The 15697-nt window shown below is 43.8% G+C and overlaps 1 protein-coding gene across 2 annotated transcripts in view; it reads left to right on the top strand.

Moving 5' to 3' along the window:
- Window positions 1-15697, top strand: part of LOC121609858 (vacuolar protein sorting-associated protein 13B-like) — a 316585-nt gene that overhangs the window by 230013 nt on the left and 70875 nt on the right. For both annotated transcript variants that reach the window (XM_041941573.1, XM_041941574.1), the window contains exons 36-38: window positions 160-574; window positions 856-993; window positions 7749-8144. In XM_041941573.1, the coding sequence (XP_041797507.1) occupies window positions 160-574; window positions 856-993; window positions 7749-8144 (949 nt within the window). The remainder of the gene's footprint in view (window positions 1-159; window positions 575-855; window positions 994-7748; window positions 8145-15697) is intronic.

Raw genomic sequence — 15697 nt, 5'->3', positions numbered from 1 at the left:
AGGGTCAGCAGGATCCATACAAACTGCATGATGCTGGCGAGTTATGATGGACCATTACTCCTTAGCAATGTTTCCAGCATCGTATTGAAATAAAGCCTCATGTAATTGAATGAATGAATTTTGACACAGAACTAAGTGACCTGTCTGCATCTACTTTAGCTGGGAAAGAGTGCCCTAAACCAGCCTGACATCCTGTCTGAGTCTCCTCCAGCCTCGGCATCCCCGACTCCAGACCCAGCTCCGACTGCCCAGGGTTCCCTTGCTGGCCTGACCGCCGAGGACATCCTCAACAGCAACACTTCCCAGCCAGCCTCCCCACTGCTGAGAGGCAGCCTGCTCTCCCTGGACGGCCTGCCAACTCCCAGTCGCTCCTCAGCCCGCCAAGCACTGGGTGTGACCATAGTGAGGCAGCCAGGGAGACGAGGGGCTGGGGACCAGGTGCTGGAACCCCTCCTGTACCTCCAGGTGATGCAGCCGTCTGCTCTGCTCAGCTGCCACCACCGTAAGCAGAGGATGGAGCTGTCTGTGTTTGACGTGGCCTTAAGAGGAGTAACTTCTGACTACAAGTGTCTAGGTGAGATCAGGAGAGAGATGTGTGTAAGTTTGTGTGGGAAGAGGTGAATGGATCCTGTTAAAGTAAAAGATGGGATTTGGATCTTGTGGTAAAGATATAGAGCCTATTTAAAGTACAGGGAATGTAGCTGCCCATTATACCCACAAAAGAAGACTGACAGGCGAGTAAATATAAAATCTCTTCATGTTAGATATGTTGACACTGTTTCATTGTCTGTCCAGTTCTCTTCATGCCCATTTCCTCTCTTTTTTCCCCTTCTTAATCTCTTCATCTTCGTCCAGACCCCGGGAAGACTTTGCCAGAGTCTCTGGACTACAACGTGTTCTGGCTGCAGACAGTAGCAGGAGAGGTGGACAATAAAACGGGCATCCCTCCCCCTCTGCTCAGCCTCCAGATCAAAGATTTCCTTAATGGACCAGGTGGGAATCACACCCACACACACACACACACACACACACACACACACACACACACACAAATACACTGTTCATCGCATCATACAACTTGTGTACACACACTGACATGCTCGTTTACTACTTCAAAGCATCCTTTCCACATTGAATCCCATTGCAGAGGAAATGTCCACTGCCGTGATGCATCAAGAGGAGCACACACGTGTACACACACTGAACAAACACACTGCTCTTCTGCTGTGTGTGTGCAGGTGATGAGCCGTCTAAATGACATTGCAGATGTAGGCCAGCGATATTGCTTATATTACTCACTTTGAGCAGCAGATTACAAGCTCCTGTGGATTTTAATGTGTGTGTAACGTCAGGCTCCTGTGGATTTGCCTTTCACAGGGTTTGGTTGTCTATTTTTAGACTGATATGATATCCATATGAGCTTTAATCTCAGGTTGTTGACCTAAGGGTGTGCCTGACATCCTACCCAAACAGCAGAGCAATGAATAAAAGTGTGAGTGGGCTTTTGAGTGTGTGAGTGTGTGCAACCTTGTTATCCCTAAGAGGGTTTTGTGGAGAGTGTGTGTAGGCGCAGGACATCCTTCATAGTTCAGCTCCCTGAACCCAGCAGGCCAGATTCTGCAGATGCAAACACACACACACACACACACACACAGACACCCAACTATGGACATACTTTGACATATAGTCTGTCTTTCTTCCACATGCATACAATCATGAACACATACTGTGCACGTATAGAAAAAAAGGCTTCAGGATGAACTGTAGGTGTAATAGATTATGGTTCGGGGAAGCGTGTAGGCCCCTCGCCACCACACGCATCCCTTCCTGCTGTCAGCGGAAAGCCCTCAGCTTCTCTGTCCACCTGGAATCACAGAACACAACACAATGCTGCTTTCTGTGCACCACAGCAGCCTCACAATACAGCCGCACACCACCAATGTCCGTCCACCCCTCATTCCAAATGACGCCAGCGGTCCAATTACAGCAAGCATGACCTTTCCACGAGGCATGAATGAATCAGAATTTCAGACAGGTTTTGAGCTTACATGGTAAATATGACTCCTTTCTGATGGGCAGTCACTGTATTTCACAGGAGAGGCAGGTTGGTGTAGTGAGTAAAGAGCACAGAGAGTATATACTGACCTCTGATCTCCCTTTGGAGAGCCGTATGAAAGAAGAACAGCAGTCAATGCAGTATCACCTCCATTTTCCAAAGATTAAATCAATGTTTAGATAGATGTAGGTTCACTTGGTTTATTTATCTGTTAGAAATTATAGTGTTGACTTTACAAATTCTAAGTAATTGATTACCAGGATGTTTCACTGTCTCACTATACAGAGTCACTGCCTGTTATATCTCTAAAGATAATTACATTATGCTGTGGTTACATCTGATTCTAGTGTTTAGTTGAAGCGCAGATGTCGACGTGCAATTACAGTCAGGTGTTCCCCTTGAACTAGTAAAGAGCAGAACTATCCTCGTCTCAGTAGGATAACTTCAATCATAATCACTCACATTCACTCTCCTTACATACACACACATATAAACAACACCCTCCCAAATGACTCAGACAGGATCCAGGCTCAGTGTGAGGTTGCCCCAGGTCAGGCTCTGCTGGAAATATCTAGAATTGACCACACATGCTACTGGTTCCCCTTCACCCACACAGTCACACACACACACACACACACACTTTAAACTGTGCGTTGTTTGGTTAGATGACTCTCTGGTGGAGATAATTTTCCCCATCAGGGATTGGGCAGCAAAGGAAGAAGTTGAGGAAGAGCAGGAGAATCAGTGCACTAATGCTGGCTTGTGGAATACACTGATTGCTGTTGTTTAGACACACACATACAGGAATCATTTTTCAAGTCTGAAAGGTTTATCAGTCTAAACCTAAGCATCAGCATCATGAGTAAAACAGTTCAGTGAGTTCTTGGTGGGACGTATTTCAATGCTTCAGTTGAGTGTAATTGTTTGGATTCACCTAATTTAAATATGAAACAAAAAGGAGTGCGAGGAAGAATAAAGCAGGGATCGATGATAGATCAATGAAGACAGGATTAGGAAGAAAAATAGCATCCAGCATTTTATTTATCTACCCCTGGTGTTTTCACAGAGGGTTTATTTGCATGCGCAAGTCTTTATAACTGTCTGTCGCTATGTGTGTGTGCTGTGTATGCACCATGTCTGGCGGCTCTACTTTGATTCGACAGTGTTTCACGTTTGATTTATTTCAACGAGGCGCAAACGGAGAGCAGACTGCCGTGAGGCCACGTCTTGCTGTGTGTTTACAGCAATATGCTCGCAATTTCAGCAGCATTTATTCTGCAAGACCAATCAAAGCTGCCCTCCCAAGGATGCTGAGTGGGAAACACTTGTAGAGAGAACATGTGTACTGTAAACTGGATGGTGTTTCAGCACTGACCCTCACTCAGCAGCCGCTCATCACACACACACACACTCACACACACACACACGCACGCACATAAACACAACTAATGCAGACACATACGGGAAGCCACATTTTTCAGAACGAAGAGGGTTCAAGGCTTGACCAGCGAACACGTACACAAAAAAGTCCGGAGTGGGTTTGTTTTTTTGAACATGAGCAGGGTTCAGTGATTGGCCAGTGAACACACAAACACACACGTACACTTTCCATCCCTCTCTGTCTCGTCTTTCCAACTCAGTTCCAGTCTTTGAGAGGGTCAGTGAGTGAGTCCAGAGATGTAACTGCTACCACTTGGAGACAAGAGGAGCAACAGGTGATAGATTAGCTAGAACAAATTGGAACCATTACTCTCCCCTGTCCCTGGTTCCCGTCAAGCTATGGGTTCGTAGAAGTGTTGTCAGTTACTGTATACAAGCCTGTGCCCCTCCGAACCGTCCAGAACCACTCTAATTCGAGTCAGATGGCATCTAAGGCACATGTCACTGGCCTTACTTGGTATGAGGCTTTTTTTTGTGACAGTGGGATTCTGCAGATGCCCCTCAAAAAAATGATTGGCCAGTACAAACACAGACATACACAAATACCCTTCACATACGGACCCTGTGTAATTGGACACATTGCCACCTGTGTCTGACACGGGCTCTCTGCTGTCAAGAGTCAAACGTAAAAGTCAGCTAAAGAAATCAAAGGAGGGGTCGGAATGAAAACAATGTTCTCGGTGGTTGCACACACGCATACACCCAACACCAGGTTCAAAGTGGGGACGGCGTCATGCATGACCTCGCCAAAAAGGCACAGTAACCTGGGTAATAAGCATATTTGATCTCCCCCACCACTTTGCAGAGATATATATACGTGTGTGTACGTGCCTCTGTCAGACCTTGATCTCCCACTTTCTCCAGCGCTAATAGAGGCTGACACCTGAGAAGGGCCAGTCTATGATTCCCCCCAGCCTGTTCACATTAAGTCCTGTTCTTTAAAGGTATGCGAACACCAACACCACCTCTCAACCTCGGCAGACTTGATGCTCGCTGCTTGCACAGGCCTTCCACTGACAGTCTCCACCTTAAAATAGCTGTTGGTCTAACAGCTGAAGCCAAGGTGTTCCCTATAAAAACACTCAAGATGTGTGAGAATGCCACTGCTGAAAAAGCCCTCTTTTGACTCCCCCTGCTTGGCGATGAAAGCACCACCGCATTTCTTTTAATAATTGATATTTCCTCCCTTTTTAAAAAAAAAAAAATCTCTGCAGTCTTTCCTTGCTATCCAAAAGCATAACAAGCACATTTGAAAGCGGTGTTAAATCAGATGGCCTTTTCTTCACTTTGCAGTGTTAAAGAGGTGAAGCACTGTGTTTGCTTGAGATAAGTCTTTATCACAGTGCCGTGTTACATCTTAATCCATAAATATAGGTTTTGCCGCTTAGTCTGTAAAACATATAAGTCTGCCATGGCTTGTAAATGGTTTATGTTTTTTTTTTTTTTTTTCCTGTTGTGAGGTTGTACTTTCTTCATTTTATGCCTTCTTTGCCTGGATAGTGAAACCACATGGAACATCACTGTAAAGTCTCGCACTTACTCCCATATCAACTCCAGAAAACAACCAAACCTAGGGAAATGACAGGGATGTACTGGACTTGAAGCCGTATAATTCTGTGACGCAATTTTATTAGAATTCTTCAAAAGATTCATCTTTTGACATGGCGCCACTGCAATAAAATGTGCTCCATTGGTTACCAGATAAAGCCGGAGGGAAACTGTACAGATGCTGTGTTCCCATTGCTTTCCTCAGTCCTCTATGGACCGTTCTTTCCCAGTTCCCACAATTTAAAATCCAGATACACGCTATCCTGCTGTCATTTGACAGATTTTCCTTTAACCGATCCGCAATTCCTTAAGGAGTTCATAAATTTAGACGTGATAAGTGTGTCAGTCAGCTGAACTGCTGTACATGTCTCAAGTCATTTAATGGGATGCACTACGATTGAACTAATAAATAAGCTGCATGCTGAACTTAATTCTTTTCTCCCATTTATCATAAATATTGCCAGTAAAAATAGTTTTGGCCAACATAAACATAAATCTTTCTGAAGGAAATTATATCTTTACTTGCATGGTGTGTAGTTGAATTTCTAGGGAATAACATTGCTGTGTCATTGTCCACTCTGCTCTTTCAGTTATAAAAGCAATTGGTTGCATGAATGCTAAAAGCTGTATGTGGTAGCTTAGTTCATAGGAGGAGACAACTCCATTTTCAAGATAAAGTCCTCCAAATATGGGAAACAACTATATGACACGTAATGTACATATTTGAATCTGCATCCATTCACATTTCTGTTTTCTGAGACATTATGAAAGATGTGGCATGGATGTTTCCAGGCCACTAAAGGTCGACTGTATATCAGACTTTTTACTCAAGATTAATGTGCCAGATCAAGTAAAAGTTACATGTAGGTGAATTATTAAAACCTTGGGGTTACAGCAAGCTGCATCCATAGCAGTGCTCACTCTGGCCAGGTGAGTTCTGATTAAACAGGTAATACATCCCTTTGCAGCACGCCAGAGCTAGCTTTGTGTCTGGCATAGGATGGGTTTTTCAGGGTGGGGAAGAGAGGGACCTCGGGAGGGGGGACAATCCATAATGAGGACCAGGTCTTTCTGTACAAAGAGCCAGGCAAGGCCCCGGCGCTGGCCCTGGGACTGGGTGATCAGGGACAGCTTTATGTGATTACAGCGGGGGGAGGGGTTGATTAGATTGAGTGGTGCAGAAAGAGTAAGTAAAAGATAGAAAGCACTGAGAAAGAAGCAGACGAATTGGCAACATGAAAATAGAGGGAATAAATGAAAGGGTGAAAGAAGAGGGGAGGGGAGCAGAAGAACCTGGATGAACAGCTGCATACGGGCTATTTATTCCACCACTGGAAAGTTTCCTGGTGATAAGTCAAGTGGAAATGATAAGCTACATTGCACAGCAAATTCCACCTTCCATCTTTCCTCCAGTTCCTCTCTCCAGCCATCCTTCCATTTGACCATGTGCCTCACTTCCACTGGATTAAATGAGAACGAATCCTGAGGGCAGAGTCTGTGTGTGAGTGTGTGTATGTGTGTGCTGTTTGCCTGCCTGCCTCTCTTGGCTGCGCTCCCGTTCATGTCATCCAGTGCTCCTACCTGGGAAGGAGACAGACGGGAGGCCTAAAACCCTTAAAAACCCTCCAAACACTGGTGCCTTGATGAGACCATGAAAAACAGCTGCCCTTGTTTTCGGCTGCTTCCCTCTCCCATCATCATGACCAAGTGGAAAAATGGGATAATGGAAGTGGTGTAAAACGGCATTGAGTTAATTCATGTGTCTCTGTAAATTCCAGTCAAGTGTTTGATGGCTGCAGTGCACCAGCGAGAGGCAGAGCAGCGGAGAGCAGAGGAGTCTTGGGTTTATGTGGCTGGCATGAAGAAAAGATTCTCTTCTGCTATACCGCAGTGTCACGTCAGGATGTTACGATGAGACAGCCAGTAATTGTGTGTGTGCATATATGTGCGTATAAGACGAGGAGAAAGAGATTGAGACCGGGCCCAGCTGTCTTTAACAGGTCCTTGCATGCAAAGCTGAGCGATGAGAAGAAGAGGAAAGAGTTCGAAGTTTGATTTATGAGACGTGGTACCATGCAGTATTCCATGGGTTAGATAGCAACAGATATTGCTCACTGGGACACTGGTGAAACCTGCCTTTTCTTAAAATCCCCAAATGGATTGTGTCCACTTTATGTGGGTTTCCAAATGACAAGGGTAGGTTTTAAAGAGCAAGGACCTGAGCCAACTTTGAATTTATTCAATTTGAGTCCTAAGTTTAACAAAGTTCAAGAGGGACTGCTTTAGTACTGAGGAAGTCTGTCACTAGACTGCTAATCATAAAAGATTTATAAAATATGAATTTGCCATTCTCTAATACAAACTGAACACACACAGAGAACCCGAAGGGATCGGGGAGCATGTGTTTACTGCTCAGTTTACTTCTGTCATGAGGTAGCAGTAAAGTCCCGTTTTTATGACCTGCCCAAAAGAACTTCTCTCTCTACTTCCTGCCCTGTTTGCCTTCTCACTCAGCACTTCGTAAATATAAGTCAGGATGAGCACGAGATACTCCTCGATTTTAAGAAGGAGACTGCTTAGAAACGGTCCATAGAGGGAGCTGTTCGTTGTTGATGACAGCACAGTTTTAAAACCATTGTTTTATTTTGTCTACTTCCATCACCGTCCTTTTGTCTTTTCTCGCCCTCATTTGGTTTCTCTGCAGCTGAACTGAACGTGGAGCTGTCACGCCCATTGAAAATCAACCCCACGCTGGCGAAGCTGGAGCAGGCCAAAACCTACCTGAGCAAGGTCCTACCGAACCACACATGGGATTCGTCCAGTAAACCACCATCTGCTTCCTCCACCCCTCATTCCTCCCCCACAAAGACACATCCCAGGGCCTTTCCTTCTCGTTCAGACCCACACCATCAGGCCTCGGCCCTGGGTAAAGCCGGCACCATCAGAGCCCTGGCGCTGCCCTTTCACAAGGTCTCCCTCCACACCGCCCAGATTGTAGTGGTCATGGAGACAGAGTCTCATCCAGTGAGGCCCAGTGTGACAGTCACAGTGTCAGCCATGACAGGAAGTCTGAACATGAAGTCCGGACCTAGAATAGAAGGTGAGTAAAAGACAAACATCTTTTGTTTTGCGCAGAAACCATGAAATAACACTGAGCATACTGTATGTGGGCAGAGACACAAGCAGCACAGATGCACTGCATCACAGGTGCAGAAACAGAAAACCATGTTCTGTAATTTACAGATTTAATTTCTAACTGACTGAGCAGCAAAGGAAGTTACAAAATGGAAAACATACCTTGCAGCTGTTTCCCTGATGGATCAGCCAGTTTTAACTGTCATAGTTCTTCAAACCCTCACATACCCCATGTTCACCTTCTTTAAATTATGATCAGTCAACTCACAAGTTTTGTTGTATTACTGGAGCAGTCGTGGAGCAGAAGTGGAATATTGTGTTGTGTTGTATGGTCTCTGATGCTTTTCTTTTTTTTATTCTCTGACCCCCTGCTAAGACCACTCCTAGCTCAGTAAACGGCTAACAAGGGCCAGGACCTCAAATGAGTCATTTTTACTTTTTTCTTCTTGTGAAAAGTGAAAAACATTAAATCAGTGATGTGATCCATCTTATTCTGCTGTATTTCAAGATATTGCCACTTGTTTAAAGGAAATTCCTGAAACAGGTGGAGCTGCATTGGAAACAACTGTCATGACTTCACCCCGCTTGGCAGATTTTATCATCTTTTAAAGAAACCACAATTTTAAGACTCAGTAATACACTACACTAAATGTACATGCTTTTTTTGTGGTGTGTCATTTGTCTAGTACCCAAGCTCACCCTGTGAGCCAACAGGAACCAATCCAGGCCATTTGAAAATAAAGTACAGTTACACAGAGCTCCAAATATCCAATGCAAAAATGTAGTGGAGAACAAATTGTTCTGTTTCATATCATTATGTCATGGAACAAATATTGATGTGAACAAAGTCCAAAGAGCTTTACCCAGCGCACCACGCACTTATATTTGTTATTCATTCAGACTAAAATGTAACTGACACGTTGTGGCATGGTCCCTCAGGAATGTGTTCAATTAAACAGCAGGTTGTATAAAGAGGAGAAAAAGCACTAGTCCATTCTAATACTGTAGTGAACAGTATCTCACTTCATAGCACTTCGTCAAACTTTCCACTTTCCACCCTTGTTTGTTGAAAAATATGCGATGTCTCAGCCTTTTTGGAAGATCTGACCCTGTCATTCACTCACAGTGGGAAACGCTGGGAACCAAATACCAGTACTGCTCTCAGTGTTATTTGGAATATTGCTGTTTTTTTACACATGCTAGCAAAGCCCTCATCTGCCAAAAACAAGGTTTGTCAGTAAACAGTAAAGTGAGATGTTTCTGTTAGTCTTGGATCAGAAGTTGTTGTGAGACTGTGTGTGTATTTGATTGCATGGGCATGTGTGTATTAGGGCCTGAGAGCGAAAGATATTTTCATGCGTTTATGTACGAATGTGTGTGAGAGCGAGATGTTTGTTTTCGTGTTAGGACCAAACCCTGCCTTCATCAACACTGACTATTATCCAGGAGGCATCACAGTGTTTCCATTATGACAATCAGAACTACTAATGCTAATGTAAATTCAAAGGCTTCCAGTTTCGCTGTGCCGTTGGGTGTGAGCCGACACGCTGTAACAGATGATCTGGGATTTTTGGTTTGTTTTTCAGTTTTCGCTGTTTTTTGGCACGTCTTTCAAATTGGACAGCAGATGGAAACAGGAGGACAGAAGACAGGGCTGACATGCCACATGCAGTAGATAACAAGGAACACGCTTGACTCATAACTTTTCAGGGAGATGGTTTGAACCTCAGTACCGCGAGCTACACATCCCCTGTTGACGGTTGTTGCAGAGGGACGAGGACAGAGCTGGAACTGGGCTCTCTAAGTGCCTGCATCTGTTTGACAGATGTTGTTATATTGGGTTACTTCAGATAAAATGATTGTCGAAAATGTTAATTAAAACCTCCAACAATTTGCACTTTGTTTACCCAAATCTGCATAACTACACAGTGACACAACACTGAGCGCTGCTGCCCTGCTCTGATTTTCACCAGCTTTTCAGCTTTCATCCATCTTTGATGTGTTGACTTTGATAAACACAGTTGAAACTGCGTGTGCAGTGCAATGGAAAAAGAAATGGCGTTTAGAGACAACTGAACTAGTATGAAAGCTAATCCCCTCCCACTCGCTTTGCTCTCAAATGACTCTTCTATTTATAGTGATTGCTCTTCCTTTGCATATAGTAATACTTTTCAAAAGGGATTTGTTAATAGTAAATCTTTAATTTGTTTACGGTAAACACAGGAAATAGAGATTACTGTGCACTGAACTGTCTTTTCAAGGATATTGTTTTTTCCAGTTACCAGCACCTTGAAACAGAGCCACCGCTGCTCTCAAGACATTACAGTTTGACTGGACGAAAATAAAAAATGTTGGGATCAGGACCACTGGTGTTTATTGACATCCATTGGATCATTCATCCCCAGTTTGGCTCCAAACTCTTTGAAATACTGTTTGTTGTTACAGCCCAAAAAACATAACAGCATGTATGTCTGTTCTGAACAAGACATTATAATAACCGCCATAAAACTAATGCTGTCATCATGTGCAGCAGAAGTTTCATTCAGCTCCTCGTATATCATATTTGAGAGCTCTCTGAAATACCTGAGCGAAAGATCCTCTATGTAGATCTCATTATAGACCCTGATATTTCATCTCGTTGCCTCATCTCTGAGAGCATGTTGAAACCTCATGTGGAGAAACACCTGTAAATGTTGCCAGTGGAGGATTGCAAAGTGTACGTGACACCAAACGCCCACAAAGAGGATCATTTTTTGCACAGGAAAAGGTATTTTAAAGCAAGTGTCATAAGTTATCATGCTGAATAACATGCTTGTCTCACCCAGTTGTTCCTTTTTTTTCTCTTGATTACTTTAGCATTGATCTTTGTCATAACACACACCGCTATTTTCCCTGTGGGCTTCTTCACATAGTGTTTCCAGATTTGTTGCCATCGAAAGGAGACAAACTGTCTCCAATTACGCTGACTGATCGCTGGTGACAATAGACGTATCTGCCGACTTTTAGCCTTAGCTGCACCGCCTCCATCACTCAGCACTCCGGCCTCTCCAGTCCACTCCGTGCCTCAGAAAACGGATACCTTGGAATTTTACGAAGATAAAGGTTAGGATTCCCGCTCTGTTAGGTTGAGCGTTTGAGCTGCCACAATAAGTCAGCGGGAATGACCCCCCTGGGAGAGGCTGTACATGAGAGATGTAAGACAGGAGAATGTAGCATTACTGCTGCTGCAGTATGTAACACTACTGTTGCTGCTGTTGTTGCTCTGCTGGTCCTCAGTGGCAGGCAGAGATTGATGGACCGCATCCTGAGCAGACCTCGAGATGATGCCATTGTGCAAGGAGAAACAGGAGAGGGAGGAGGAGGGAAGGGAAGAGCTGTGAAAGAAGGGAAGCAGGAAGGCGATGGAGATAGAGAAGTAGAGAGGGTGGAAAAATTGAGAAGAAGGAGTACGAAAAAAAGATGTCCTACGAAATGAAACATGATTAGACGAAGAGAAAAATACAGATTGAGCAGAACAGGGATACAGGAAGTAAGTTAATGAGTTGAAGTTGGACAGATGAGGAAAAAGGTGAGTCAAGAAGTTGGAAAAAGGCAGAAAGGAAGCAGAAGGAGAGGTAGAGAAAGAAAGGAGATATGATACAGGACAGAAGGGGAAAAGCAGAAGACAGGCAGACTACTCTGCGTGAGCAGTAACAGGGGTCTCTTCAGTATGTGCCATTACATCCACCCCATCCCACCCTGTCTTCATCAGCATGCATCCATAGCTGCGATGGGGTGAAGACCCTGTCATCCTCCCCCCTCATCCATGGAACATCTGGGGCTCTGTACCTGGTCACGGCAACCCCCCTCTGCCAGGGGACAAGACGGAGAGAGAGGGGATTAGGTTGACAGTGAGGTGTGTTACCAGATCCTGTGTTAATGAAAAGCAAGTGGAAGCCCCGCATTCCTCCCTGCGTCCACGGCTCACCACTCCCCAAGGTAGGGGGGCATTTATAGTTCAATGAAAGAAAGGAGGGAGGCGGGCAAGGGAGAGAGTGAACATATGTCTTAAGGTCCATGAAACAAGACCCTCCCTAATCTCTCAACTCTTTGTCAGACTGCCCATAGAGTGCCCCCGATTTCCTAAGAACACACACACATAGGTATGGACAGACCCTCTTAATAGTGCAAACTGTTTCATATGCATACAACAACATACACACGCACATATTCACAAAGCTTACTCCTCGGTCCTGTGCCTCTGTGGACCCCCTGCTTCTTCACGGTGATTTACTCCAGCACGCTTGTAAAGGAAAACTTCTGTTTGTGGAACAAAGTGAAAGCTACCCATTATTTATTTATGTTTCTTCTCCCCCCCTCCAAGTTTTATTTTGTTTCCCTGGCCAATCGTTGAATTACGATCATGTCAGTTTGTTTACTTCGCTGAAAGAAAGCCACTCTTTTCCATTTATCATATTATTTCTGTTTCAATAGTCAGGGAGAAGCAGAGCTGAGGCCAACATTTTTAAAGAGATTTATATTTGGAAATACATGTTAACCCAACTCATAAATTGTTTTCAATGCATTAATAATAGAAATATATCACAGAGGATACATGAGGGGAAAAAGAAAGGAATTGTTGACACACATGGCTGCTGGGTCAAGATGAAGATGTTCAGGTGTAGAGTTGGTCAGAGACGTGAGGTGTGAGACTGTTGTGGTCCACTGCCAGAGACAAACATAAAGAAGAGTTTGCAGTCTTTTTCATCAGTAGTCATTGTTAGATCTTCAAAGCTCATATTTAGTGGAACATCGGTGGCTCTCAGCATGGAGCGTTTTGCTAACAGCTTCGAACCAGAGCAGCGGTACGTTTCAGGCATGTGAGTTACGATTCCGACAGTTATTTTCTCCATTTATTTGTTTCGTGTCAGGATATAGTGAAAAATTCTTTTCACAACTTCCTTCGACAGGTGGCTTCAGCAGATTGCTTGCTGGGTCCAACCATCACTCCAAAACGGAAATATGTTCAATGGACTATCACAGAAAAGCAAGAAAAGCAGCAAATCCTCACAATTTAGAAGAGAACGTCTCGTCTTTTGCCTGGAAAATGACTTTCATTAAAGAAGTTATTTAATCATTTAATCAATTAGTGTTCTATCCTTTTAGCCCGAGCACATACTGTATAATACTGGCTTCACTTTGTACAAGTAAGAAGACTTGGTAGGTATTCAAACTGTCAGCAGCAACGAAACAGACTGCTTGGTTTGAACCAAGAGGCAGGCTAGCTTCTAGCTAGTTACCTGCCGTGTGTGGGTAGAAGAAGTTGCCGTAACCATTCAGCATGTGATCTTAAAACCTGAGCGTATTTCATTGTGAAATCTCAGCAGATCAGTTTCAAAGAAGCAAAATTCTACTTGTTTCTCTAATTCCCAGCATGTGTATGATGAATGTCTTGATGCAACAGTAGCTAGCGGGAGGTCAATGGAGGCATCAAACTGAGACCTGAACTCAGCTTCTAACCACATCTGTAAGACCCGATCCATCTGAGCCCAGCTCTTTGTGACCTGAACCCAACATTACATGTATACTTCTACTTTTTCACAAATAAAAAATAACTGACTTGGGAACAGCTAAAATATTGACCTACCAAGTCTACAAAACCCAATTGGCTTACAAAACAATACAAAGATGCAAATTACAGCTAAACCATGTGCCTCAACTGTTTGTCCACATCATGCTCAACTTTACCATTTTGCTGTATTAAGCAGATAGACATGGCAGTTAAACTCAGGAGTCTGACGGCTTAAACAGTCATGATTTAGAACTAGACTATGTGCAAGCACAATCATATCATTTGAGGTTCTGCAGAGGTTATATAGAAGCTTGTCCTGCATCAATAAGGAGATTAAGAAGCTTCCCTTTAGCAACATTTTGCTTTGTTTTATCCATTATTGCCGTTAGTTTGCCAGGCTCTTGTAAGGCATGACATAGGACTAGTTGTTCTGTTTCTTTCTCTTTTCCTGCTGGGCACTGCATGGCCTACTTGCAGTGTATTATCACGCAGACACAGACCATCGGAGCAGCCAGAGCGCGAGAGAGAGGGCAATTTCTTATTAAATTACATTTGAAAATAACCAAACTTGAACTGAGCCTGAAGCTGTATGAAATCAGAAGGTCTGCATTTGACCTAAAACCCGATAATTTGTCAGCACGCATCAGGCTCAGGTTGGGTAACATAATGGCACACAGGGAAAATTCCAATTGTGGGAATAAGGTTTCTCTACTTGCTGCATCATCCTCACGCATCTCCCTATGAAGAGATCACATTCAGAGTTGAGTACTAAGAAATGAATGCATATCTACCATACGTAATTTGCTTATGTGTTGCAACTGTCACTGAACCCATGTGTAACTCATCAACACCCATCACTAACTGTGTAGCGGCTTAGATGACGCACAGCTCCCTGCATTGTGCCATTTTGGCTGACAGTGTCCCCAGCTATGAAACCAGTTTCCTCTAGTGTCCTATAGTGGTCTTGTGGTGAGTGAATAGTGTATTTCTGTGGTGAGTGACAGTATATTACTTCTATTACTCTTACCATCCCAGACAGTCTTCGGGGGCCTCTGCTAGTTAGGTAATGACTCCTTTAGGTTTCCTCTAATTGATACCAGTGCGTCCTGGGGTATAAATCAGCCCGGCAGTGGTCAGATAACGGCTGCCAGGGAGAAACCGACACAGTAAATCAGTGTCTCCGATCTTATCTAATCTTACCCAAGCATTTGCCAGAAATGTATTTCACTTTAGGAAGATTTCCATCCACCCTGTTCCTCACCACCCACTTTGTTCCTTGAGTATCATAGGTTGTATGTTAGCCTGTGGCGGCCATGCTTGTGAGGACTGGTTTACTGGCAGATCTTCTATAAGATATGAACAGGTGTAGGTTTGTGTGTGTAGATCTGTTTGTGTGACCACAGATAGCGGTTCCATACTGTTTCAGCTCACTCACTCGCACATGGACCAAACCTCCTGTACTAATCCCCTCGAACAGATCTTATAAAAGGCCTTTTCTAAGTGTGTATTAATGTGTAATGATATTTCTAGATCTTGCCAGTTTGTAAAAATATGTGTACATGTGCATGTTTCTCTCCTATTCCTCTATAAATTTGTGATTTTGAAGAGGATGCTCCTCACTAAGGGGACAATTTTCCAGCCTCTAGTTGGTGCTGTGTCACAACTTGGGTGTGAGAACAGACTGTGCTTGTGCTGTAGAGTATGTGGCTGTTTGAATGGTGTCCATAGGTCGATACTGAGGAGCTGTTAGATTTCAGAGAGGAAAGGAAAAGAAAATGCTGAAGTTCTTGGAAGGTATTACTCTGTGTCAAAGTTATTGGCAGTCAGCATTTGTGTACAGGACACTCCTGTACCACTATTTAATGCTAACTGGTGGTATTGAAAACATGAAAAAATACCCAAGTGTCAAATAATCATAGAATTTGCAATTCATGTCCTCATAAAAACGTGTTCAGTTAAACTACAAA

The sequence above is a fragment of the Chelmon rostratus genome, chromosome 8, assembly GCF_017976325.1.
Source record: "Chelmon rostratus isolate fCheRos1 chromosome 8, fCheRos1.pri, whole genome shotgun sequence".
Taxonomy (NCBI): Eukaryota; Metazoa; Chordata; class Actinopteri; order Chaetodontiformes; family Chaetodontidae; genus Chelmon; species Chelmon rostratus.
This window is presented reverse-complemented; position numbering and strand designations above follow the sequence as displayed.